This window comes from Jaculus jaculus, chromosome 1 (assembly GCF_020740685.1).
Source record: "Jaculus jaculus isolate mJacJac1 chromosome 1, mJacJac1.mat.Y.cur, whole genome shotgun sequence".
Classification (NCBI taxonomy): Eukaryota; Metazoa; Chordata; class Mammalia; order Rodentia; family Dipodidae; genus Jaculus; species Jaculus jaculus.
The window spans coordinates 156,353,916-156,379,945 of NC_059102.1; the positions used below are offsets into that span (position 1 = coordinate 156,353,916).

At 42.5% G+C, this 26,030-nt stretch overlaps 1 protein-coding gene across 2 annotated transcripts in view; it reads right to left on the reverse strand.

The window, feature by feature from the left end:
- LOC101600711 (tumor necrosis factor receptor superfamily member 23-like) overlaps positions 1-26,030 on the reverse strand; it is a 61,795-nt gene that overhangs the window by 12,551 nt on the left and 23,214 nt on the right. For both annotated transcript variants that reach the window (XM_045137689.1, XM_045137681.1), the window contains exons 4-5: positions 8,183-8,294; positions 4,361-4,434 (exon numbers count right to left, since the gene is read on the reverse strand). In XM_045137689.1, coding sequence (XP_044993624.1) covers positions 4,361-4,434; positions 8,183-8,294 — 186 coding nt within the window. The remainder of the gene's footprint in view (positions 1-4,360; positions 4,435-8,182; positions 8,295-26,030) is intronic.

A 26,030-nucleotide genomic window follows, 5' to 3' on the forward strand; every position in this document is an offset into this window, starting at 1 on the left:
GGTAGGATGGTCACCGAGACTTCAAGGCTACCCTGAGACTACATAGTGAATTCCAGGTCAGCCGGAGGTAGAGTGAGACCCTAACTCAGAAAAACAAACAACAACAACAAAAATGAAATCAATGTCAAGTTCAATGCCATGAAGACTTTGCCCTAGGTTTAATTGTCAGAATTATATAGTATTAGTACTGGCTCTTTGGGCTTTTTTGTTTTGTTTTCAAGGCATGATCTCACTCCAGTCTAGGCGAACATGGGACTCACTCTATAGCCTCAGGCTGGCCTCACTTTCATGGTGAGCTTCCTACCCACAGCCTCCTGGTGCTATGACTAATGGTGGATGCCATCACACCTGAAAGTTCTTTGGTTTCTAATCAAGTTTGAATTAACTAGTGCAGGGGTTGGGACTCTCATGTATCTCACGCTGGCCTTGAATTTGCTATGTAATTAAGATTGACCTTGAACTTCGGATCCTCCTTGCGTCCATCTCCCAACTGCTGGGATTACATGCCTGTATCTGCAACACCTGTCTTGAATTACTCTTTTTTTTTTTTGTGGAGCTGGGGATTGAAGCTAGGGCCTCACACATGCTAGGCACACACACTCTACCACTGAGCTATAGCCAGGGGCTCTGATATTTGTATTTGTTATTAAATGAGGCCTAGCTTCATTCTCCACACCCAGTTTTCTCAGCACCACTTCTTCTTTTTTTTTTTTTTTTTTGGTTTTTTGAGGTAGGGTCTCACTGTGGTCCAGGCTGATCTGGAATTAAATCTATAGTCTCAGGGTGGCCTTGAACTCACGGCGATCCTCCTACCTCTGCCTCCCGAGTGCTGGAATGAAAGGCGTGAGCCACCACGCCCGGCTCAGCACCACTTCTTGAAATGACTGTTCCGTCCCAACTGAACGCTTGGCTCGAAGGTCTGTTTTAGGGACTGGGGAGACGGTTCAGTGCATAAAGTGCTGGCTGTGTCAGCATGAGTACGTGAGTTTGGATCCCCAGATCGCACACAAAGCTGCATGCTATAGTGCTAACCTCTGTAATAACCAGGGCGCCTGGGGCAAGAAAGGACATGGGGGACAGGAGAATTACCCAGAAGCTCAAGGGCTTCTACCTAGTATGAACATACATGCACTCTCACACACAAACATGCATATGAGCACAGACACATACATGGAAGATCTATTTAATTTTAATGAATTATTAAAAATTCCATTAGGGGCTGGAGAGATGGCTTAGCGGTTAAACGCTTGCCTGTGAAGCCTAAGGACCCCGGTTCGAGGCTCGGTTCCCCAGGTCCCACGTTACCCAGATGCACGAGGGGGCGCACGCGTCTGGAGTTTGTTTGCAGAGGCTGGAAGCCCTGGCGCGCCAATTCTCTCTCTCTCCCTCTATCTGTCTTTCTCTCTGTGTCTGTCACTCTCAAATAAATAAATAAAAATTTAAAAAAAATTAAAAAAAAATTCCATTAGAAGATAAACAAAAAACAGGAGGTGGGCTGTGTTTAGGATTATTCGGCAATAAAAGGAGGCAGTGATAGGAGGGATGACCTGGTTGACCTTGAACACATGCCACTCAGCACTGCCATCCACAGATGCTATCTGTAGTGTGATTTCATTTCTACGGAATCGTCCCCAACAGGCTGGTCCACTGAGAAAGAACCCTAAGTGGTGGAATGTCGGGAGCTGCAGCTGCTCTTTAATCTCTTAACACAAAGGCTTTATCCTACAGCCTAGGTGAGAAGGCAGCCCAGGTGAGGTGAAGCCAGTTACAAAGGCATTATTTAACATAAGGCGTAGGCACCTGATAGAGGCACCACATGGCCCTGGTGAAGCTGACCTTAGGCACTTAGGCATTGTTGAGAAAGTTCTGTCTTCTGTATGTAAGCTTGTGTCTGCCTGAATAAACCTGAGCCTTGATCAGAACTTGTCTTGGCTCCATTCCTTGTGTTTCTTGTCTCAGATTCATTCCCACTCCCTCCTTTGGGGTCTGTTTCCACCTTTGTGCTGCAGGCCCGCACAGTGGAATGGGGGGTGGGGGGGTGACTGTTAGTGGTGGCAGAGATTTCTTCTGTGCTGATGCGTATGTTTTGGAACAATAATTCAGGGGTGGTCTTCAGTGCCACTAGGCTGCTTTCTTTTAAATAGTTAATTTTGGGCTGGAGAGATGGCTTAGCGGTTAAGCGCTTGCCTGTGAAGCCTAAGGACCCCGGTTCGAGGCTCGGTTCCCCAGGTCCCACGTTAGCCAGATGCACAAGGGGGCGCACACATCTGGAGTTCGTTTGCAGTGGCTGGAAGCCCTGGCGCGCCCATTCTCTCTCTCTCCCCCTATCTGTCTTTCTCTCTGTGTCTGTTGCTCTCAAATAAATAAATAAATAAATAAATAAAAATTAAAAAAAAATAGTTAATTTTACTGATGGGAATTCTACCTCAATAAGGATATTCATCTTATAAAAACAAACCTGGGGCAAAGAAGATGGCTCAGTTGTTAAAGGCATTGGCTTGCAAGCTTGCCTGCCTGCCCTCCTCCATTTCCTAGCTCCCACATAAAGCCAGATGTAAAGTGGTACACGTGTCTGTGGTCCTAATGTGCCTGTGGAGATGGGAAAGAGCCAGGAGAGCCCAGGAACTTGTGGGCATCAAAAACGAGGCTATACATTGTGGAAAGCAGTGTGGAGGTTCCTAAAACAGCTAGAGATTGATCTACCATATGACCCAGCTATAGCACTCCTAGGCATATATCCAAAGGACTCATCTCATTTCCTTAGAAGTACGTGCTCAACCATGTTTATTGCTGCTCAATTTATAATAGCTGGGAAATGGAACCAGCCTAGATGTCCCTCAACTGATGAGTGGATAATGAAGATGTGGCACATTTATACAATGGAGTTCTACTCAGCGGTAAAGAAAAATGAAGTTATGAAATTTGCAGAAAAATGGATGGACCTGGAAAGTATTATACTAAGTCAGGTAGCCCAGGCCCAGAAAGCCAAGCGCCACATGTTCTCTCTCATATGTGGATCCTAGCTACAGATGACTGGGCTTCTGCGTGAGAATGAAAATACTTAGTAGCAGAGGCCAGTAAGGTAAAAAGGAGACATAAAGGGAAGAGAAAGGAAGGGAGGAAGATACTTAATAGGTTGATATTGTATATATGTAATTACAATGATTGTAATGGGGAGGTAATATGATGGAGAATGGAATTTCAAATGGGAAAGTGTGGGGGTGGGGAGGGAGGGAATTACCATGGGATATATTTTATAATCATGGAAAATGTTAATAAAAATTAAAAAAAAAAAAAACCCGAGGCTATAGGGCTGGAGAGATGGCTTAACAGTTAAGTGCTTACCTGTGAAGCCTAAGGACCCCGGTTCAAGGCTTGATTCCCCAGGACCCACATTAGCCAGATGCACAAGGGAGGCACATGTGTCTGGAGTTTGTCTGCAGTGGCTGGAGGCCCTGGGCATGCCCATTCTCTCTATCTCCCTCTTCTCTGTCTGTTGCTCTCAAATAAATAAAAATTTAAAAGAACCAAACAAAAATGAGGCTATTAAAAAAAAAAAAAGAAAAAATCGAGACTATGTCTCAAAGAAGGCGAAAGGACATGACAACCCCCCTTCCAAGGTTGTCTGTCCTCTTGTAACAGATAAATTTGGGGTTCTGAAATGCTTCCTGGAACCCCGAGCCCTGAGTGCATATCTGCAAATTGGCCAAAGAACTGGCAATTCCAGACTCGAGAAATGATCTTTAAAACCCCACATTTTATTCAGATGTCACAGGGAAAGGGCTGAGGAAGAGAAGGTGGAGCGGGGAGAAGGGTCCATCGCGTGGCTCAGGAGCCCAGGGAAACGAACATGGACCTGAGATCAGGGAATACGAGAAGGGCTTAACAAACACACACTTCCAAAAAGATGAAAAGTAAACACAGTAACAAAAAGAGTCCCTTCCTACCCTGGCAGGGTTGCCAGAGTGGGAGAGAGACATCTTACTGGTGCTAAGACCCAAAAGTGTTATTGCCACAGTTCTCGAGGAAGCCAATCTCTCTGTGAGTTAAAGAAGATACATTTCAGAGTTTGCATTTGGAACACCTAGGTGCACCTGCCTCAGATGTCCCAGCCAATCAGCCTGGGCTCAGAGGAGGAATCCACCCACACCTGGGCAGGGCACACATGCAAAGAGATGGGAATCCCACAACGGAAACGAAGCAGGCAGGCTGAGCTGAGATAGGTGCGGCGAGGGTGTGACCTAAGATCTCTCCCTTAAGGGCCTTCCCTATCCTGCCTAGCCAGAAACTACCTGCCTGTTCTGGAACCCCCACACTCTGACCTCCACATGTGCTCCCCTCCCCCATAAAACTGTCTTACCTGAACCAGTCAAACTGCACACTGTGTCTGCTGTGGCATTGCATTCTTGAAGGACAGGAACCCCTGGGGGACACCTGGAGAGAGAAAGCCTCAGTTATTCCCTCTGGGTTGTCCCTGTCATCAGTAGGGGGCCCAGAAGGACTGGCCACATCAGGAAGCACCGTGATCCAAGACCTTGAGAAGGACTGTGGGCAACATGCCTGTCACCTCCCGATTGGCATGCCAGACACTATCATATAATAATGATCACTAAGGTTAATGAGTTTTTCCTCCATGGATGTCTATAGCTTTGTTGGTGGCCTTGGATGAGGAAAGAAGGGACCTGCCCCACTGTTACCAGAGTCACAAGCATTGCGGGTTCTTCCAGTTGCCACATGTCACGGGCCTGTGCCTCCCGCTAGCACACCTTGGTAGAGGTAACAGTTCAGCTGGCCCGAGAGGTTTCTGTGCTAGCTGATATCCCTCAGGGCACCAAAGCTCTCAGCTTCTAACTAACTGAGGGGCAACAACCCTGGATTTCTCTAAAAGCACCTCCAGCAAGCCTTGCCACCCACTGCATCTGCCCCCACCCCCCATCATCCTGGAAATGAGGGAAGTCTTTTGTAGACCTCACAAAGCACAACACTCTGGACAAATCTCTCAGACCCTCTAGGGAGCCTGAGTCTGCCCAGCCAGTGTCTGCTTGTTCACAGCTGGAAACCAGTCTTGGAGATGCTGGGCACTAAGTCCTTCATCCCCGAGGCCAGAGAGGCCCCAGCTCACCACTGTGAGCTGCGAATGAATCATCTCACTGGTTGTCACAGGGTGGGGACATACTTTCCCCAGCTGTCTGTGCACACACCCAGTCAGTGAAGGTGAGTGGAATGCACTTAGACAACCTTAGGTGTGATGGGCGGATGCTTGTGAACAAAACTGGGCTTGTGATGGGCAGAACCCAGAAGGCAGGAAGGGTCTTAGCCTGAAGGGATACAGAGACAGAGATTGTCCACAGAACTGACAGAGGATCACAGAGACTTGAAAAAGTGAGACAGAAAAGCAGGAAGTAATGCCTTAAAAAGGGACAGGAAGGGCTAGAGAGATGGCTCAGTAGGTAAAGTGCTTGATGTGGATGCATGAGGACCTGCGTTCAAGTTCAAAAAACAGCCAAGTGGAGCTGGGGACATGGCTCAGTGGTTAAAAGCACTTGCTGCATAAGCCTGAGAGCCTAAGAGGGCCTGAGAGCACCTGAGTTCAATTACCTAGCACCCACACAAAAATCTCGGCATGGGGGCTGGAGAGATGGCTTAGCGGTTAAACGCTTGCCTGTGAAGCCTAAGGACCCCGGTTCGAGGCTCGGTTCCCCAGGACCCATGTTAGCCAGATGCATAAGGGGGTGCACGCATCTGGAGTTCGTCTGCAGTGGCTGGAGGCCCTGGCACGCCCATTCTCTCTCTCTACCTGCCTCTTTCTCTGTCTGTCACTCTCAAATAAATAAAAATAAACAAAAATATTAAAAAAAAACCTAGGCATGGGCTGGGGAGATGACTCAGTGGGTAAGAGTGCTTGCTGTGGCAGCATGGGGACACAAGTTCAATTCCCAGCACCCATGTAAAAATCCAGGCGTGGCTGCACATGCTTGTAACCCCAGTGCTGAGTTTAGTGAGAGACTCCATCTCAAGGAATTAAAGCAGGAATGACAGAGGAGGACATCAGATATTTTTCTCTGGCCTCTGCACATGTGCACACAGGATTTGTGCATCTACACACACACACAGACACACCACACAGACCACACCATACAAACAAAAAAAAAAAAGAAAAAGAAGAAGCAAACAAAGTGGGCTGTAGAATTGGTTCAGTGGTTAAAAGCATTTTCATAGCTGGGCAATAGTGGCACACGCCTTTAATCCCAGAATTTGGGAGGCAGAGGTAGGAGGACTGCATTGAGTTTGAGACTACATAGTGAATTCCAGGTCAGCCTGGGCTAGAGACCCTGCTGAGAGGGAGGTAGAGTTAGGGAGATTAGACCCCTGAAGGTGAAAAGTGTAGAAGAGTTTGCACTTTCTAGAAATCAAAGATGACCTCTTATTTCTTCCCTAGACCTGTTTTTTCACAAACAACCTGGATCTCTCCTGGGAGGGAGGTCTTTCATGGGATTTAAATGTTGTGGTTGGTCAGGTTCAGCCCCTGGAATTTGGTGCCAGGGCTGGCCTCTTCCTGAGACAGCCCCTCGCCCTAACCAACCAGGTGTCCCTCTGGTTCACTTGAGCTGGAAGAGAGCCCACCACCCTAAGGTTATAAATCCCTTTGCAAGGAGGATGCAGGCTCTCTGACCACTTGGGAACTTTCAGATGTGAAGGTGTTTTTCCGTCTGCTAGGCCTGGGCTGGCTTGGCCCAGGCTCAGCCAGCAGGCCCCTACCCTTACTCTCCATATGGCCTCCTTTATGCCCTCCAGCTCCACACATGGCAGGGGCTCCTTGAACTTTCTTCTCTCTTGTCTTTCTATGCTTTCTTCCCCAGGCCCTCCGCGTGGGACCTCTAGCCCCGTGGGTGTCTTTCCTTGGCTTTAGTTCCCTCAATAAATACAATAATTTAGTAATTATCTTTCTCAGTCTTCTTTTTTTATTCAATTCTTTGACTAAAATTAGAAACGAACCTAGGGGGCTGGAGAGATGGTTTAGCGGTTAAGCGCTTGCCTGTGAAGCCTAAGGACCCCGGTTCAAGGCTCGGTTCCCCAGGTCCCACGTTAGCCAGATGCACAAGGGGGCGCACGCGTCTGGAGTTCGTTTGCAGAGGCTGGAAGCCCTGGCGTGCCCATTCTCTCTCTCTCCCTCTATCTGTCTTTCTCTCTGTGTCTGTCGCTCTCAAATAAATAAATACAAAATTAAAAAAATATATTAAAAAAATTAAAAAAAAAAAAAAAAAAGAAACGAACCTAGGGTTGGGGTTTAAGGACCTTCCTGGACACTTAGCACCTGTTATATTACCTCAAAAAAAAGAAGTTATTTTTTAGCTGGGCGTGGTGGTGCACGCCTTTAATCCCAGCACTCGAGAGGTAGCGCTAAGAGGATCGCCGTGAGTTCGAGGCCACCCTGAGACTCCATAGTGAATTCCAGGTCAGCCTGAGCTAGAGCGAGACCCTACCTCGAAAAACTCGTTTTTCCTCGAAAAAGTTTTTTTTTTTTTTTTTTTTTTTTGCTGGCCAAATCTGCTGGCATGGATTCACTTCCTAAGTACCCATGTATAAAGCTACATGCACAACATGGCACAAGTATCTGTAGTTCCTTTGCAGCAGCAAGAGACCATACTTTCTCTCTCTCTTTCAAATAAATAAATAAAAATGTTTAAAAAGGGGGGTAGGGGAAGGAAAGACCAAAAAAAACCAAACACCAAAAAACAAAAAACAAAACCAATAACAACAACAAAAACCCCTAAAAAACCTCAAGGTGGATAGTTCCTGAGAAAAGACCTGTGGTTGACCTCTGGCCTCCACACCTAAACATATACATATGCACATATGCGCGCGCGCACACACACACACACACACACACACACACACACACAATACAGGGAAATGGTAGCATAAGGCAAAAGCACTATGTTCAATAGAATGTGTGCAGGCAGGAAACAGCTGGAGAATGGTACACCTGGTTTGGAAGAGCCAAGAGCAGAGACGCTGTCAGCTCCTGGGGAGCCTGCCTCCACCAGTGTGCAGTTAATGGAGCTGGCTGTAAGTCACACATCTTACTGGTCTCAGCTCGTTAAGTATCACCCCTCACTCAGGCCCAGGTCCAAGACCACCTCTGACCCATGCAAATGCGTCTGTGCGTGGTGTCACTTACCTGGTACAGATCCTGCAGAATTCATAGGACCCAGAATCTTGGTAGAAATGGCCTGTTCGGCATTGGCACATGCGGTTGCTGGTCGCAGAACACTCGGCCACCATTTCCTGATCTGCAACTCAGGGAAGAGTGGTGGTCAACTGAAGGTGGCATGCACATCTTCATCAATACGTGAGCATGGGTCAGGGTGTCTCCCATGCAGAGCTTCACCAGCCATGGCAGGTGCACTGAGGTTTTCCCAGGCCTTGGGCACTAAACAACCCTGCTAGACCCTCAGGCAAGGGCCTCCAGGGTGATACCCAGACCTGGGACATGGCTCAGGGGGTTCCCATGCTCAGCATCCCATACCAGGGTCTCAAACTGCCTCGGGGAACCCCTCTCTGGCCCTCTGTCTCCACCATCCATCTGACAGTTTTATTTGCTCCCAAGAGCTCCTAAAGGTTGGAGAGATGGCTCAGAGGTTAGGGGCGCTTCCTGCACATGCATGAGACTCTGAGGGGCCTGAAACTGCCTAGGTTAACATCTCCAGATCCCATGTAAAACAGCTAGGTGTGGCCATGCACCTGTAATCCCAGTCCTTCAGGGGAGCACAGGCCTGAGAATTGAAGGAGCCCCTCAATTTTTCTGTGGTGGTTTGATTCAGGTGTCCCACATAAGTTTATGTGTTCTCAATGCTAGGTCCCCAGCTGGTGGAAATTTGGAAATTGGAGCCTCCTGGAGGAGGTATATTGTTGGGGGAAAGCTTATGGCTGTTATAGCCAGTTGCCCCTTGCCAGTGTTTGGCACACTCTCCTGCTGCTTTTGTCCCCATGATGTTGGCCAGGAGGCAATGTCTATCCTTTACTCATGCCACTTTAAAAAAAAAAATGTATTTTGGGAGAGAGAATGGGTGCACCAGGATCTCTAGCCACTGTAAACAAACTCCAGACACATGAGCCACCTTGTGCATCGGGCTAATGTGGATACTGGGGAACAGAACCTGGCTCCTTAGGCTTTGCAGGCAAGCACCTTAACTACCAAGCCATTTCTCCAGCCCTCATGCACCATTTCCCCTACAGTCTGTAAAGCCAAAGTCAACCCTTCCCTCCCACAAGCTGCTTTGGTTCAGTGCTTTGTGCCAGCAACTAAAGCTGACTGCAACACTCTCAAAACAGTAAAAAGGGACTCCAGCTTGAAGACAAGATCAGGTGGAAGAGCAATGGGTGAGAAACTTGATGACGGGCCACTGCAGGCAAGTGACCCTGCTTCTGGTGAGCATACTGGGTGCTGCAAGGGCACTGACATGTGCATGCACTATACCCCCCCACACACACATGTGAAAAGAGAGAAAAGCTCCCAGTCAACATGAGGCTGGGTCCCTGGCTCTGGTATTCACTTTTCCTTCTTGTAATTGAGCTCAGGTTGACCTGGAATTCACTATGTAGTCTCAGGGCGGCCTCGAACTCTCTGCAATCCTCCTACCTCTGCCTCCCGAGTGCTGGGATTAAAGGCGTGCGCCACCACGCCCGGCTAAGCAGTGAACTTTTTAATTATTATTTTTTTGTTGTGCGATGAGTGTGGTATAGGCACGAGCATGTGCATTGGCATGCATGCTGTGTGCACAGTGCAAAGCCAGAGGAATACATCAGGAGTCTTAGTCTATTGCTCTTCTACCTTATTTTCCCAAGACAGTCTCAATTGTTTCTTGGTTTGACTAGCTGAGTAGAGAGAGCCCTGGTGATCTTCTTATCTCCACCCCACTCAGCACTGGAGTTACAGGTGTGTGCAATCACACTGGCTTTTCTTTTTGTTTGTGTGGGATGTGTGTGCTCATGGGGTGGTGCATGTGTGTGTGCCTGTGGCGGCCGCAGTGCAAAGTTGGGTGTCCTCTGCCATTGCTCTTCCACCAGTTCTCTGCCTGCTTGCCTGCTTGCTTTCTTTCTTTCTTTCTTTCTTTCTTTCTTTCTTTCTTTCTTTCTTTCTTTCTTTCTTTCTTTCTTTCTTGGTAGGGTTTCACTGTAGCTCAGGCTGACTTGGAATTCACCATGTAGTCTCAGGGTGACCTTGAACTCACGGTGATCCTCTTACCTCTGCCTCCTGAGTGCTGGGATTAAAGGTGTGGGCCACCATGCCCAGCTTGTTTTTTTGTAGTTTTTATTTATTCAGAGCCAAAACCATGCTTTCAATTAAGGTGGACAGGCAAGGACCAACTTGAATGTCAGCTGCTAACCTCCACACATATGCTGCGGCATGCATGCACCCACATTTACATCCCTCTCTCCAAGCCCAGCTGCATGCCCAGCAAGGGCTGGCCTGGGTGAATGAGTGTGTGCTTGGCTCCTCCTTCCCCTCACCCAGTCATGTGTTCATTCTGGGCACCCAGAAAAGCAGCTGAAGTAGGTGAGCCCAGTTACATGTTCACTTGTGCATGCAGTGGAGCAGCTGAAGTAGGTTGAGTGAATTCCAAGTTGTCTTTTCTGACCCGCATCTATTCCTCTGTCCCAATCACAGCAGGTGTTGCTATACTCTTGATGAGACAATGGAAATATCTGCAGATGTGCAAATCCCAGTCCAAAACAAGTAACACAAGAAGCCAAGGAAAAATATCCCCACCAAGAATGCCTAGAACTGTAGCAGAAGCCTCCAACAGGTACTATTTGGAGTAAATTTCAGATAAAGAGTTGCAAACCAGAGTTAATATAGGGAACATGAACAAATGCCTGAATAAATCCAAGAACACTCAAACAATCAACTGATCGAACTCATTAGATAACCAAATTACTTCTAAATAAACTAAATGTGATGAGAAAGTCAAACCATGAAAAGAAAAGAAAGTGGAACTCAGTAAAGAGATAGAGACAATGAAGCAACACTTATTGGAAATGCAATACTATATAATAGGAACCCTGAAGAGCCTTACCAACAGGATAGGCCAATGGAAGGCAGAATATGAATACTGCAGGATAAGGTGGAGGAAATACATCAGGATGCCCAAATCAATAATCCATTCAAAACATGAGTAGAACACGAGGGAAATGTGAGATACCTAAAAAGGACAAATGTTCAAATTATGAGCATATAAGAAAAAAAACTTCAGGTCAACAGCATAGAAAGTGTTTTAAATAAAATTACAGGAGAAGTCTTCCCAAATCTTGGGAAACAGGGGCCTATCTGAGTTCAAGAGGCATGCATGCATAACACCAAATAGAGTCAGAAAAGAAATTCCCCATATCATATTATATTTAAAATAAAAAATACATAAAATGAACAAAGAGTACTAGAAAGCTGAAAGAGATAAACATCTCATCACATATAAGGACAAACACATCAGAACAGCAGTTGATTTATCAATGGAAACTCTAAAAGCCAGAAGGGCTTGGAATGATGGATTTAATGTACTAAAAGACCACAGTTGCCAATTCAGCTATCACAGTAAAATTATCCCTTGTCATAGGAGGAAAAAGAAAAACATTGCATGATAAAAAGAGACTAAGATAATATATAGGAATCTAGACCAGACTTCTGGTTAAGATGGTGAAATAGGAGCAGTATTACTGATGAATGGGGTCACGGAAGAAATCAAGAAGTAAATAAAAAATTTCCTATCGCCAAATATAATGGAAGCACAACATAGCAAAACCTATGGGAAACAATGAAGGTAGTCCTAAGAGGGAAACTTAAGCCATCTTACCTATATTCAAAAATTAGAAGACTTCCATGTAAGATGGCTTCATAGGAGTCATACTAATCTAGCCTAGGGAGGGATTTGAGCAAAATACACTTTGTCTGAAAAGTGATGGTGTATAGGTTTTTTATCCACCACAGCGGAGAAGCAGGAGAGACTAAGATCTATCAGAAAGGAGGAAATTGGCCAGAATCCCACAGATGCGCTTGTGGATCTGCGCACCTGCCCAGTACCCAGCTGCAGAAGCAGAGACCAAACAAGGGGATTTTCCAACCTCATCAGCCTCCTTGAAAAATAAAGGAATCTGAAGAGGAGTCAGCAGGACCAGCTGAGCAGTAGCAGTGCAACTCCAGGCTTCCTGCACTCTCCCAACCCCCAACTGACAGCAACAGAACACTCCAGAGAACGCATTTGGCTCCTGGCCGCAGAGCATCCAGCACAGCCAATCAGAGCACAAGGTCTACAGCACAACACGGAGGGATCAAGGTGGGCACTCAGCATTTGACAAGATTTGAAGCCACCCCAATAGGTAATGAGGCCAACTGACAAAAAAGATGTACAACATAGGCCTGCCTGCACTGGAAATGCTAATCTCTCTTTCCATGTCAGGGCAGGTTATGGGTTACAACATATTCATGGTTGGCTTTACCAAGCTTAATTAAGTTGTATTTGTAGGTTGACTATTGTTGCTTTCAAATTCTTAGGGCCTTTATCTTTTATCCTGTCATTACTGGGGGCAGGGTTCTGATTCAGATCCAGGCTAACCTGGAACCCATTTCAGAACACAAATCTTAACCTCCAGGCTGACAGAATTAAGGGTGTACAGCAGCCACACACTTAGGGATTAGGGATTTATAAGGTTATCTGTTTGTTTCAATCTCCACATTTACATAATCTGCTGACTTTTTGTTGAATGTGTACATTTCTCAGTTGAATTTTAGAATTTGCCAGTAAATTGCTCTACCCAGCCCACTAGAACTTTAATAGCAGGCAAACTCAATAGCTAGGATTACTTCTGCGGATGGATTAGAGTACAAAAGCTGCACCTGGCATCTTAAATTCTGACTCTGAAGGTACATACAGTTGGATTTCCAAATCTAAAAGCACCACAGATTAGAAAATCCAAACATCAAATCAACTCAGTATTCAAAGATTTCAACCTTATAATACAAGAAATACAAAGAATCAAGACAATACTATCCTACCAAAAATTACAAATCCAGTAGAAATGGCCCCCAATGAAGGTAATATGATGGAGAATGGAATTTCAAAGGGGAAAGTGTGTGGGAGAGGGAGGGCGGGTATTACCATGGGATATTTTTTATAATCATGGAAAATGTTAATAAAAATTGTGAAAAGAAAAAAAAAAAAAGAAATGGCCCCCAATGAGACTGTTTTAGATGAAATCCATGACAAATATTTCAAAAATTGATTGTATCTATACTCAAAGAAGAAATCAAATGAATCAAAGAAGAAAACAAACTCCTGAAGGAATGCCAAGAGAACATAGGAAACTAGCTTAATGAAATAAGTAGGTCATTACAAGACATGAAAAGGAAATAGAAATATTGAAGAAAAAACAGGCAGAAATTCTAGCACTGAAAAACACAATCAGCCAAATAAAAACACCGTGGAAAGTCTCACCAGTAGAATGGATGAAGGAGAGAACAGAATATCTAAGGTAGAAGACCAGATGGCAGATGTAATACAGTCCAACAAAGAGAAAGATGGAAAGTATGAATGAGAATTTCGAAATATCCGGGACACTATGAAAAGATCAAACATAAGAATTCGGGTATAGTATAAAGAGAAGAATTTCAATTCAGAAGCTTAGTAGGCATTTTCAACAAAGTGTCGCCTAATAAACCTGGTATATATGCTGAACCAGAAGTGCTAATTGCACCTTCCATATCAGGATAAATTATACGTTAAATCGGATGGTCAAATTTGCCATTCTTAAATAGGCTGTATTTTGGGCTTGTTATTTGTTGCTTCTTGAATTATAGTGGCTTTGTTTACTCTTCGGTTATATGTTAGGGAAGGGTCTCACCTGGTCACAAGCTAACTTGGAAACCTCTATAGACCAGAAATCTTAACTGCCTTGTTGTCAGGCTTAAGGGAGTGGGTGAGGCCCCACACAGCCTAAGGGACAGACAGAGGATCTGGTTGTCATAATACCTACTCTTGGATAAATACTCTGAGCTGTCTTTCCTTGACAGTGTACATTGTTTAGTTAAATTTTAGAATCTGCCTGTATTTTGTTCCTCTTAGCCTACTTGAATACGCTCATAGCAGGCACACCCAACACCTGGAGTCACTTTTGTACATACTCTGAGAGTCTTCAGATCCACAGCGAGCACCTTAAGCTCCTACCTGAACATATATAACAATAGATTGATTGATACATCTCATAATACCCAGCTAACTGGAAAATCCAATCATTAAATAATCTAAGATGAAAAAATATATACATTATAACACAAGGAAACACCAAAAATCAAGACAATATAAATCCACCAAAAATTATGAATGCATCAGAAATGACCTCTAGTGAGAACGAGTTAGAGGAAATACCTAAGAAAGATTTCAAAAGAATGATTATAAATATGCTCATAGAACCCAAAGAAGAATTCAAAAGAAGCAAAGACACAGGATGCCAATTTAATGACATAAAGAGGTCAATACTAGACATAAATATGGAAAGGGAAATAATAAAGAAAAACTAGTTAGAATTAGTAGCAATAAAGAACACAGTTAATGAAATAAGAAACTCTGTAGAAAATCTCACCAGTAGAATGGATGAAGGAGAGGACAGCATATCTAAGCTAGAAGACCAGGTGGCAGATCTAATACAGTCCAACAAAGAGAAAGACAAACTTATATAGAAAAGTATGAGTGGGAATTTCAAGATATTCGGGACACTATGAAAAGATCAACCATAAGAATTCAGGGCATAGTAGGAGAAGAATTTCACTCCAAAGGCAGAGTTGGCGTCTTCATCAAAATCATAGAAGAAAACTTCCCCCAAATTGGGAAAGAGATGCCAATGCAGATACAGGAATCCTTTAGAACACCAGCCAGACAAAACCTGGGAAGAACCTCTCCTTGCCATATTATAATCAAACTACCAACCATACAAACCAAACAAAAAATATTGAAAGCAGTCAGAGAGAAAAATCAAGTTACCTACAAAGGCAAGCCTATCAGGACTACAGCAGATTACTCAACACAAACTTTAAAAGCCAGAAGGGCATGGAGTGATGTATTCCAAGTTATGAAAGATAACTGTCAACCAAGGTTACTTTATCCTGTGAAGCTATCCATTCAAATAGATGGAGAAATAAGGATATTCCATGACAAAAGCAGGCTAAAGGACTATTGAAAGACAAAACCAGTTCTACAGAAAATACTTGAAAGAATCCTCCATGCTGAAGAAAAAGAAAAGCACACATATAAGGAACTGGGAAAAAACAAACAATACTCAAATATTAGTTAACACAAGTGAGCAAAGGTAAAACTGTAAGAATTATAAAAAAATGGCAAAAATGAATACACACCTTTCAATAACATCTCTTAATATCAACGGCCTCAGTGCTCCAACCAAAAGACATAGCTTTGCAGACTGGGTTAAAAAGTAGGATCCTTCAATCTGTTGCCTCCAAGAAACCCACCTTTCTACAAAGGATGTACATTATCTTAGGATGAAAGGTTGGAAAATGGTGTTTCAAGCAAATGGACCTAGAAAACAAGCAGGGCTTTCTATGCTAATATCTGACAAGGTAGACTTCAGTCCAACATTAGTTATGAAAGATAACGAAGGCCACTTTATATTGATTAAAGGCACCCTCCAACAGGAGGACATTACAATCCTAAACGTATATGCACCTAACATGTGGGCCCCCAAATTCATCAACCAAATGCTATTAGAACTAAGGTCACAGATAACACCAAACACAGTGGTAGTGGGTCACTTCAACACCCCACTCTCATCAATTGACAGGTTATCCTGGCAAAAAATAAACACAGAGGCCTCTGGATTAAATGAGGTCATAGAAGAAATAGACCTAACAGAGATATACAGGACATTTCATCCAAATGCTGCAGAATACACATTCTTTTCAAAAGCACATGGAACATTCTCCAAAATAGACCATATATTAGGACACAAAGCAAATCTTTTTTAAAAATATTTTTTATTTACTTATTTGATACAGAGAAAGAGGCAGAGAGAAAGAGAGAGGGAGAGAATAGGCATGGCAGGGCCTTCAGCCACTGTAAACAAACTCCAGATGCATGTGCCCCCTTGTGCATCTGGCTTACATGGGACCTAGAGTATTGAACTGGGATCCTTTGGCTTTGTAGGCAAGTGCCTTAACTGCTAAGCCATCTCTCCAGCCCCCCGCCAAAGCAAATCTTAACAAATACAGGAAAACTGAAATAATTCCTTGCATTCTACCTGACCACAATGGAATCAAACTATAAATCAACAGGAAGAAAAGCTATAGATTATATACAAAATTATGGAAACTAAAAAATACACTACTAAATGATGAATGGGCCAATGAAGAAATCAAGAATGAAATAAAAAATTCATAGAGTTAAATGATAATGAGAACACAACATACCAAAATCTTTGTAACACAATGAAGGTGGTCCTAAGAGGTATATTTATAGCTTTAAATGCCTACACTAAGAAATTAGAAGCTGGGTGTAGTGGCGCACGCCTTTAACCCCAGCATTCGGGAGGCAGAGGTATGAGGATCACGTGAGTTCAAGGCTACCCTGAGGCTACGTAGTGAATTCCAGGTCAGCCTGGGCTACAGTAAAACCCTACCACACACACACACACACACACACACACACACACACACACACAAGAAATAAGAGAGTTCACAAGTAAATAAATTACTGCTTCACCTTAAGGCTTTAAAAAAAGAACAATGCCAACAAAAAAAATCAGTAGACGGGAGGAAATAATAAAGATTAGGGCTGAAATTAATGAATTAGAATTAGAAACAAATAACAACAAAAAGCAATCCAAAGAACCAATGAAACAAAGCATTTGTTCTTTGAAAGGATAAACAAGATTCATAAACCCTTAGCAAATCTGGGCAGAAGAAAGAGAGAAAAGGCAAAAATTAAATCGACCTATAACAAGTATGGAGATCCAAGCAGATATAAAAAAATCTCCCAACTAAAAAAAAGTCTAGGCCAAGGTGGATTCACTAGTGAATTTTACCAGACCTTCATGGAAGAACTAACACCACTGCTTCTCAAACCTTTCCATAAAATAGGAAAGGAAAGAATTCTACCAAACTCATTCCACAAAGTCAGCATCACACTGATACCAAAGCCAGACAAAGACAGAACAAAAAAAGAAAATTACAGACTAAGACTTCTGGTTAAGATGGCAGCGTAGGTACCATGCCAAAGCAGCCGAGAGGGTAAAAGACCAAAAAAACTCAGCAAAATACACCCTTTTACTAAAAAGTGAGGTGTATAGGAAATTCAAGTGGCAGCGGAGAAGTAGAAGAGATCCAGAGCATCCAGAGCCCACATAGGCCAGCAAAAGTGGCCCTGGTAGCTCCACCAACTGCAGCAGTGGCGGCGGCACACCAGAAAGCCACCAGGCTTGGTTCGAGCCGCAGGAAAAGCTAGGTGCAGGAGCTTCCCCTCACACCGCGCTCTCCGCAACTCAGGAAACGTGAAGGGAGAGCGGCAGTGAGCAATGGAGGAGCAGATCACAAGGTAGAAGAACACATGGAGCAGCAAGAGAACTAGAGCAGCTGCAGCTCCCTCACCTCCCCCACCTCCTGAGCCCAGCTCCAGCAAACAAAGCAGCAGTCCCAGGACTGGGCCACACCAAGTGAGCCGACAGTGGGACCCAAGCAGGAGCAGAGTCCGGCAGCAACATCAGCGGCTCCAGCACCGGTAACAGTGGCCCCAGCAGCGGCAGACCCAGTAATGGCAGCAGCAGCTTCAGCAGCAGAGGTGGCTCCAGCAGTGGCAGCTACAGCAGCAGCAGCAGAGGCAGCAGCAGTGGTGGACCCAGGAGCAGCAGCTTCAGCAGCAGCGGTGACAGACCCAGCAGCGGCAGCTTTAGCAGCAGCGGCAACAGATCCACCAGCGGTAGCTTTAGCAGCAGCAGTTCCAGCAGCAGGGGTGCTGATCTGCTGGGCCACAGTTGCCAGGCTCGGTTTGCCCTGCAGGAAAAGCCAGTGCCCAGCTCCAGAAATCAGAACAGCACCCCAATGACCCAGCCAGCAACTTGACTGAGACCAAAATCATCCAAGGTAACTGGGATTGTACCAGGGAAGGGTCTCACTTGGTCACAAGCTGACTTGGATCTCTCAACAGACCAGAAATCTTAACCTCTTTGATGATAGAGGATCTGGTAGTTATAATAACTACTCTTGCATAAATATTCGGTGCTGTTTTTGATTGAATGTGTACAGTGTTTAGTTAAATTTTAGAATATACCTATATTTTATTCCACTCAGCCTACTTGAATACTCCCATAGCAGGGAAACTCAACCCCTAGGAGCACCTATCTAGATATTCTGAGAGTCTTAAGAGCCACACCTAACACCTTAAGCTCCTACCCTGAAAATATATAACATCAAATCAATTGATACAGCTAAGAATACCCAGCTAGCTAGAAAACCCAAGCATTAACTTAATCCAAGATGCAAAAATATATACATTATAACACAAGAAACACTAAAAAGCAAGGCGATATAAATCCACCTAAAAGTATTAATGCATCAGAAATGACCTCCAGTGAGAACGAGTTAGAGGAAATGCCTGAGAAAGATTTCAAAAGAATGATTGTAAATATGTTCAAAGAAGTCAGAGAACAAATCAAAGGATTCAAAGAGGAACTTAAAGAGGAAATCAAAGGAATCAAAGAAGATGCAGGACACCAATTTCATGAAATAAAGAAGGCAATACAAACATAAATAAGGAAATAGAAATAATAAAGAAAAACCAGTCAGAATTACTAGCAATGAAGAACACAGTTAATGAAATAAAAAAACTGTAGAAAAATCTCACCAGTAGAATGGATGACAGAGAGGACAGTATATCTAAGCTAGAAGACCAAGTGGAAGATCTAATACAGGCCAACAAAGAGAAAGACAAACTTATAGAAAAGTATGAGTGGGAATTTTAAGATATTTTGGACACTATGAAAAGATCAAATATAAGAATTCAGCCGGGCGTGGTGGCGCACGCCTTTAATTCCAGCACTCGGGAGGCAGAGGTAGGAGGATTGCCATGAGTTCAAGGCCACCCTGAGATGACAGAGTTAATTCCAGGTCAGCCTGGACCAGAGTGAGGCCCTATCTTGAAAAACCAAGAAAAAAAAAAAAAAAGAATTCAGGGCATAGTAGAAGGAGAAGAATTCCACTCCAAAGGCATCGTAGGCGTCTTCAAGAAAAATCACAGAAGAAAATTTCCCCCAAATTGGGAAACGTATGCCAATGCAGATACAGGAATCCTTTAGAACCCCAGCCAGACAAAACCTGGAAAGAATCTCTCCTTGCCATATTATAATCAAACTTCCAAACACACAAACCAAAGAAAATTACAGACTAATCTCCCTCATAAACATAGTTGCAAAAATTCTGAACACAATATTGGCAAACAGAATACAAGAATATATCAGAAATATTATTCATCCCGACCAAGTAGGCTTTATCCCAGAGATGCAGGAATGGTTCAAAATATGCAAATCAATAAATTTACACACTATATAAATGGACTGAAGGACAAAAATCACATGATCATCTCAATAGATGCAGGAAAGGCATTTGACAAAATCCAACATTTCTTCATGGTAAAAGCCCTACAGAAACTGGGAATAGAAGGAACATATCTTAACATAATAATAGCTATTTATGACAAACCTACAGCCAATACAATACTAAATGGGGAAAAACTTGAAGCCTTCCCACTAATTCAGGAACAAGCTATAGGTGTCCACTGTCCCCACTTTTTATTTAATATAGTACTGAAAATCCTAGCTATATCAGTAAGGCAAGAGACACTCATAAAAGGGATGCAAATTGGAAAGGAAGAGATCAAATTATCATTATTTGCAGATATTATTCTATACATAAAGGACCCTAAAGACTCGACTAGCAAACTGCTAGAGCTGATGAACACTTTTAGCAACATAGCAGGATACAAAATAAACACACAGAAATCAGTAGCTTTCCTATACATTAACAACAAACATGCAAGGGATGAAATCAGGGAATCTCTCACATTCACAATGGCATAAAAAATAATAAAGTACTTTGGAATAAACCTAACCAAGGAAGTAAAGGATCTCTACAATGAAAACTTTAAAACACTCAAGTGAGAAATTGCAGAAGACACTAGGAAATGGAAAGACATCCCATGTTTTTGGATTGGATGAATCTTGTGGAAATGTCAATCTTACCAAAAGCAATCTACACATTTAATGCAATCCCTATTAAAATTCCAATGGCATTCTTCACAGAAATAGAAAAAACAATCCTAAAATTCATTTGGAAGCACAAAAATCCTCTAATATCCCAACCATTTTAAGCAACAAAAATAAGGCTTATGGTATCACTATGCCTGGTTTGAAGCTATATTACAAAGCCATAGTAACAAAAACAGCATGGTACTGGCACAAAAAGACAGACACATAGATCAATGGAACAAAATAGAGGACTCAGATGTTATTCCAGACAGCTATAGTCATCTGATTTTTGTTGTTGCTTGTTTGTTATTTTTTTTGGCGGGGGAGGGATCAAGGTAGGGTCTCACTTTAGCCCAGGCTGACCTGGAATTTACTATGTCATCTCAGGGTAGCCTCAAACTCATGGAAATATTCCTACATTTGCTTCCTGAGTTCTGGGATTAAAGGCATGCACCACCACACCTAGTACCCATCTGATTTTTGACACAAATGCCAAAAATATTCATTGGAGAAAAGACAGCCTCTTCAACAAGTGATGCTGGGAAAACTGGGTATATGTAGACGGATGAAAATAGATCCTTTTCTTTTTCCATGTACAAGAATCAAGTCCAAATGTATCAGGGACCTTAGTATCAGATCTGAAACTCTGAAACTGCCAGAGGAAATGGTAGGGGAAACCTTTCAACATATTGGCATAGGCAATGACTTTCTGAATATAACCGCAATTGCTCAGGAAATAAAGCCACTAATGAATCAGTGAGAAATTACAAAGGTTTTGTACAGCAAAGGACATTGTGAATAGAGCAAAGAGACAACCTACAGAATGTGAGAAAAGCTTTGCCAGCTATAAATCTGACAGAGGATTAATATCCAGAATATACAAAGTACTCAAAAAACAAAACAATAAGAAATCAAACAACCCCATTAAAAAATGGGCTATGGAACTAAATAGAGAGTTCTCAAAGGAAGAAATACAGATGGCATATAAGTATCTAAAAAAAGTGTTCTACATCCTTAGCCAGTAGGGAAATGCAAATTAAAACTACTTTGAGATTCCATTTCACTCCTATCAGAATGGCTCTCATCAAGAAAACAAATGACAGTAAGTGTTGGCGAGGATACAGGAAAAGGGGAGCCCTTCTACACTGTTGGTGGGAATGTAGTCTGGTACAGCCATTGTTGAAATCAATGTGGAGGTTCTTGAGACAGATAAAAATAGATTTACCCCCTGTGAAGCCTAAGTACCTGGTTTGAGGCTCGATGCCCCGGGACTCACGTAAGCCAGATGCACATGGGGACGCATGCATGTAGAGCTTGTTTGCAATGGCTGTAGGCCCTGGCACGCTCATTCTCTATCTGCCTTTTTCTCTCGCTATCTGTCGCTCTCAAATAAATAAATAAAAGAAAAAAATGCTCTTTGGAGCTGGAAAAAATAGATTTATCATATAATCCAGCTATAGCACTCTTAGGCATATATCCTAAGGACTCTTCTCACTACCTTAGAGGTACTTGCTGTTGCAGTCAGGTTCCCATTGCTGGTAGAAATCACCCAACCAAGAGCAGCTTGTGGAAAAAAGAGGTTTATTTTGGCTTACAGGCTTGAGGGAAAGTTCCACAATGGCATGGGAAAATGATGGCATGAGCAGAGGGTAAACATCACCCCTTGGCCAACATGAGGTAGACAATAGCAACAGGAGAGTATGCCAAACACTGGCATGGAGAAACTGGCTATAAAACCCATAAGCCCATCCCTAATAATACACTTTCTCCAGAGGCATTAATTCTCAAATCTCCATCAGCAGGGAACCTAGCATTCAGAACACCTAAGTTTATGGGGGACACCTGACTCAAATTACCACACTTGCACAACCTTGTTTATTGCCACTCTATTCATAATAGCTAGGAAATGGAACCAGCCTAGATGTCCCTCAACTGATGAGTGGATAATGAAGATGTAGTTCATTTATACATTGGAGTTCTATTCAGTGGTAAAGAAGAAATGAAATTATGAAATTTTCAGGGAAATGGATGAATCTGGAAAGGATTATAGTAAGTGAGGTAACCCAGGACCAGCAAACCAAACGTTGCATGTTCTCTCTCATATGTGGATCCTAGCTACAAACGTTTAGACTTGTGTGTGAGCTGGAACCAAAAATCAGTAACAGAGACCAATAAGCTAGAAAAAGGCTAAAAGGGAGGGAGGAGAGGGAAAGACTTTATGGGATGGTATTGTATATATGTAAGTAGAAGAACAGATTACAGTGAGTGGAATGGCTTAAGTGAGGCCAGGGGAAGGGACTGAGTAAGAGGAGGGTGGGGGGGGGCAATCAAAATTCTGTATATTCTAAGTAAGACATATTAAAGCCTACTTTTTGGGATAAAGACACATCCAGAATCCATAGATAGCTACTAGATAATTTTCACTGCCAGGGATGGGATACCTTCCAGTGAGTTGTTGGCCAGGGAGGTCCCTGTTGCCTCCAAAACATTACAGGCTATTGCCAAGGCCCTTGGTTTCAGAGGAGTGTCCAGCACTGAAACACCTCTATCACACCCTCCAAGGCTCAGGGTCCATTGTGGAAGAGGTGGCAGAAAGAATGTAAGAGCCAATTACAATGTAATTGCCCAGACAGAAATTAGCCTTGATATCCATGACCTTGGAGTGCCTATCAATATCTTCACAAGACCCTCATAATAAGAGAAAAAAATGATGACATCAAAATAAAAGAGAGACTAATGGAGAGAGGGAGGAGATATGTTGGAGAGTGGAGTTGGGGAAGGGGAGGGAATTATGGTTTATTGTCTGTAAGTATAGATGTTGCCAATGAAAAAATAAAAAGAAATTAGAAGCTGGGCATGGTGGCACATGCCTTTAATCCCAGCACGTGGGAGGCAGAGGTAGGAGGATTGCTGTGAGTTTGACGCCACTCTGAGACTCCATAGTGAATTCTAGGTCAGCCTGAGCTACAGCAAGACCCTACCTTAAAAAGCCAAAATCAAAACCAAAACAAAACAAAACTAATAATAAAATAAAAAAAATTAAAGAGGTCACATATAAATAACAATGCTATATCATAAGGTCTTTGAAAAATAAGAACAAGGGGGAGGGAGGGTATTACCATAGAATATTTTTTATAACCATGGAAAATGTTTTAAAAAAATTGAGAAAGATATGATTATAATGGGGAGGTAATATGATGGAGAATAGAATTTCAAAGGGGAAAGTGTGAGGGTGGGGAGGGAGGGAATTACCATGGGACATTTTTTTATAATCATGGAAAATGTTAATAAAAATTTAAAAATTTAAAAAAAATTGAGAAAAATAAAATAAATAAAAATAAAAATTTATCAGCACCAAAAAAAGAAAAATAACAATATATATATATATATATATATTTTGGTTTTTCGAGGTAGGGTCTCACTCTGGTCCAGGCTGACCTGGAATTAACTCTGTCATCTCAGGGTGGCCTTGAACTCATGGCGATCCTCCTACCTCTGCCTCCCGAGTGCTGGGATTAAAGGCGTGCGCCACCACGCCCGGCAACAAAAATATTTTAAAAAGAACAAGTCAAACCAAAAATCAGTAGACAGAAAGAAGTAATGAAGATCAAGGCATAAATTAATGAAATAGAAACAAAAATATACAAAGAAAGAATGAAATAGTTGTTTAAAAGGACAATTAAGAAGATTGATAAACCCTTACCAAAATTTACTAAAATAAGAGAAAAGAGATCCAAATTAATAAAATTAGAGAGCTGGGTGTGGCACATGCCTTTAACCAGTACTCGGGAGCAGAGGTAGGAGGACTGTCATGAGTTTGAGGCTACCCTGAGACTTCAAAGTTAATCCCAGGTCAGCTTGGGCCAGGATGAGACCTTACCTTGGAAAACAAAACAAAATGATAATAATAATCATAAATAAGAATAAAAAATAAAATTAGAGATAAAATAGCACTATTAAAGCACATATGAAAGAAATTCAGATAATCATAGACATAATTTTAGAACATATATTCCATTAAATTGGAAAATCTAAAGAAATGGATTGATTTTCACATATACGTGACCTACCACAATTAAAGCAAGACAAAATAAACCATTTTTAAGCAATTAGGTAAAAGCAGTTATAAGAAATCTTCCAGCTAAACAAAGTTAGAACCAGATGGATTCACTGGTGAATTTTTCAGACCTTCACAGAAGAACTAACACCAATGCTGCTCAATCTGTTCTATAAAATAGAAAAGGAAGGAACAAGACCAAAGTCCTTTTATAAAGTCAGGATTACCTTGATGTGAAAACCAGATAAAGAAAAACAAAAAGAAAACTATTGATGAATCTCCTGTATGAGCATAGATGTAAAAATCCTCAACATAATACTGGCAAACAGACTACAGGTACCCATCAAAAAGATCATTCCCTCTGATCAAGTGGATTCTAGTCTAGAGATACAAAGATGATTCAACACATGCAAATTAATAATTTAATACACAGTATAAATTAACTCAAGAACAAAAATTACATGATCAACTCCATAGATGCAGGAAAGGCATTTGACCAAATACATCATCCCTTCATGGTGAAAGTCATAAAGAAACTGGGAATAGAAGGAACATATCTCAACATAATAAAGGTTATTTATGACAAACCTATCACCCACATTATATTAAATGGGGAAGTACTCAAAGTATTTCCACTAAAATCAGGGACAAGACAAGGGTGTCTACTTTCATTTAATACAGTACTGGAAGTCTTAAATATAGCAATAAGACAAGAGATACAAATAAGGAAGAAAGAAGTCAAATTATCATTATTTGCAGATGATATGATTCTGTACATAAGAGATCCTAAAGACTCCACCAGAAGACTGTTAGAGCTGATAAACACTTTCAGCAAAGTAGCAGGATATAAAATTAACACATAGAAATCAGTAGCTTTCCTACATGCCAATAACAAACATGCTGAGTATGAAATAATCAGGGAAACACATTCACAATTGCTTCAACACACACACACACACACACACACACACACACACACACCACTACCACCACCACCACCACCACCTTGGAATAAACCAAGGAAGCAAAGGATCTCTACAATGAAAACTTTAAAACTGGGGCTGGAGCAATTGCTGAGTGGTTAGGGTACTTGTCTGCAAAGCCTAACAACCCAGGTTCAAATCCCCAGTACCCACATAAAGCCAGATACACAAAGTGGTACATACACCTGGAGTTTGTTTGCAGTGACTGGAGGCCCTGGTGTGCCCATTCTCTCTGTCTCTTTTCTCTCTATCTCTGCTTACAAATAAATAAATAAAAACATTAGGGTTGAAGGGATAGCTCAGCAGTTTAGGAACTTGCCTGCAAAGCCTAACAACCCAGGTTCAATTCTCTAGTATCCATGTAAAATCTGATGCACAAAGTAATGCCTGCATCTGGAGTTTGTTTTCAGCAGCTAGAGGCCTTTGGTGCACCCATTCTCCCTCCCTCCCTCCCTCTCTTTACAAATAAATCAATAAACTTTAAAACACTCTTGGGAGACATTGCAGAAGACACCAGGAAAAGGAAAGACATCCCATATTCATGGGTTGGAAGAATCAATATTGTGAAAGTCTATCTTACCAAAAGTAATCTAGACATTTAATGCAATGCCCATCAAAATTCCAATGGCATTCTTCACAGAAATAGAAAAAAAAATCCTAAAGTTCATTTGGAAGCACAAAAAAATCCTCAA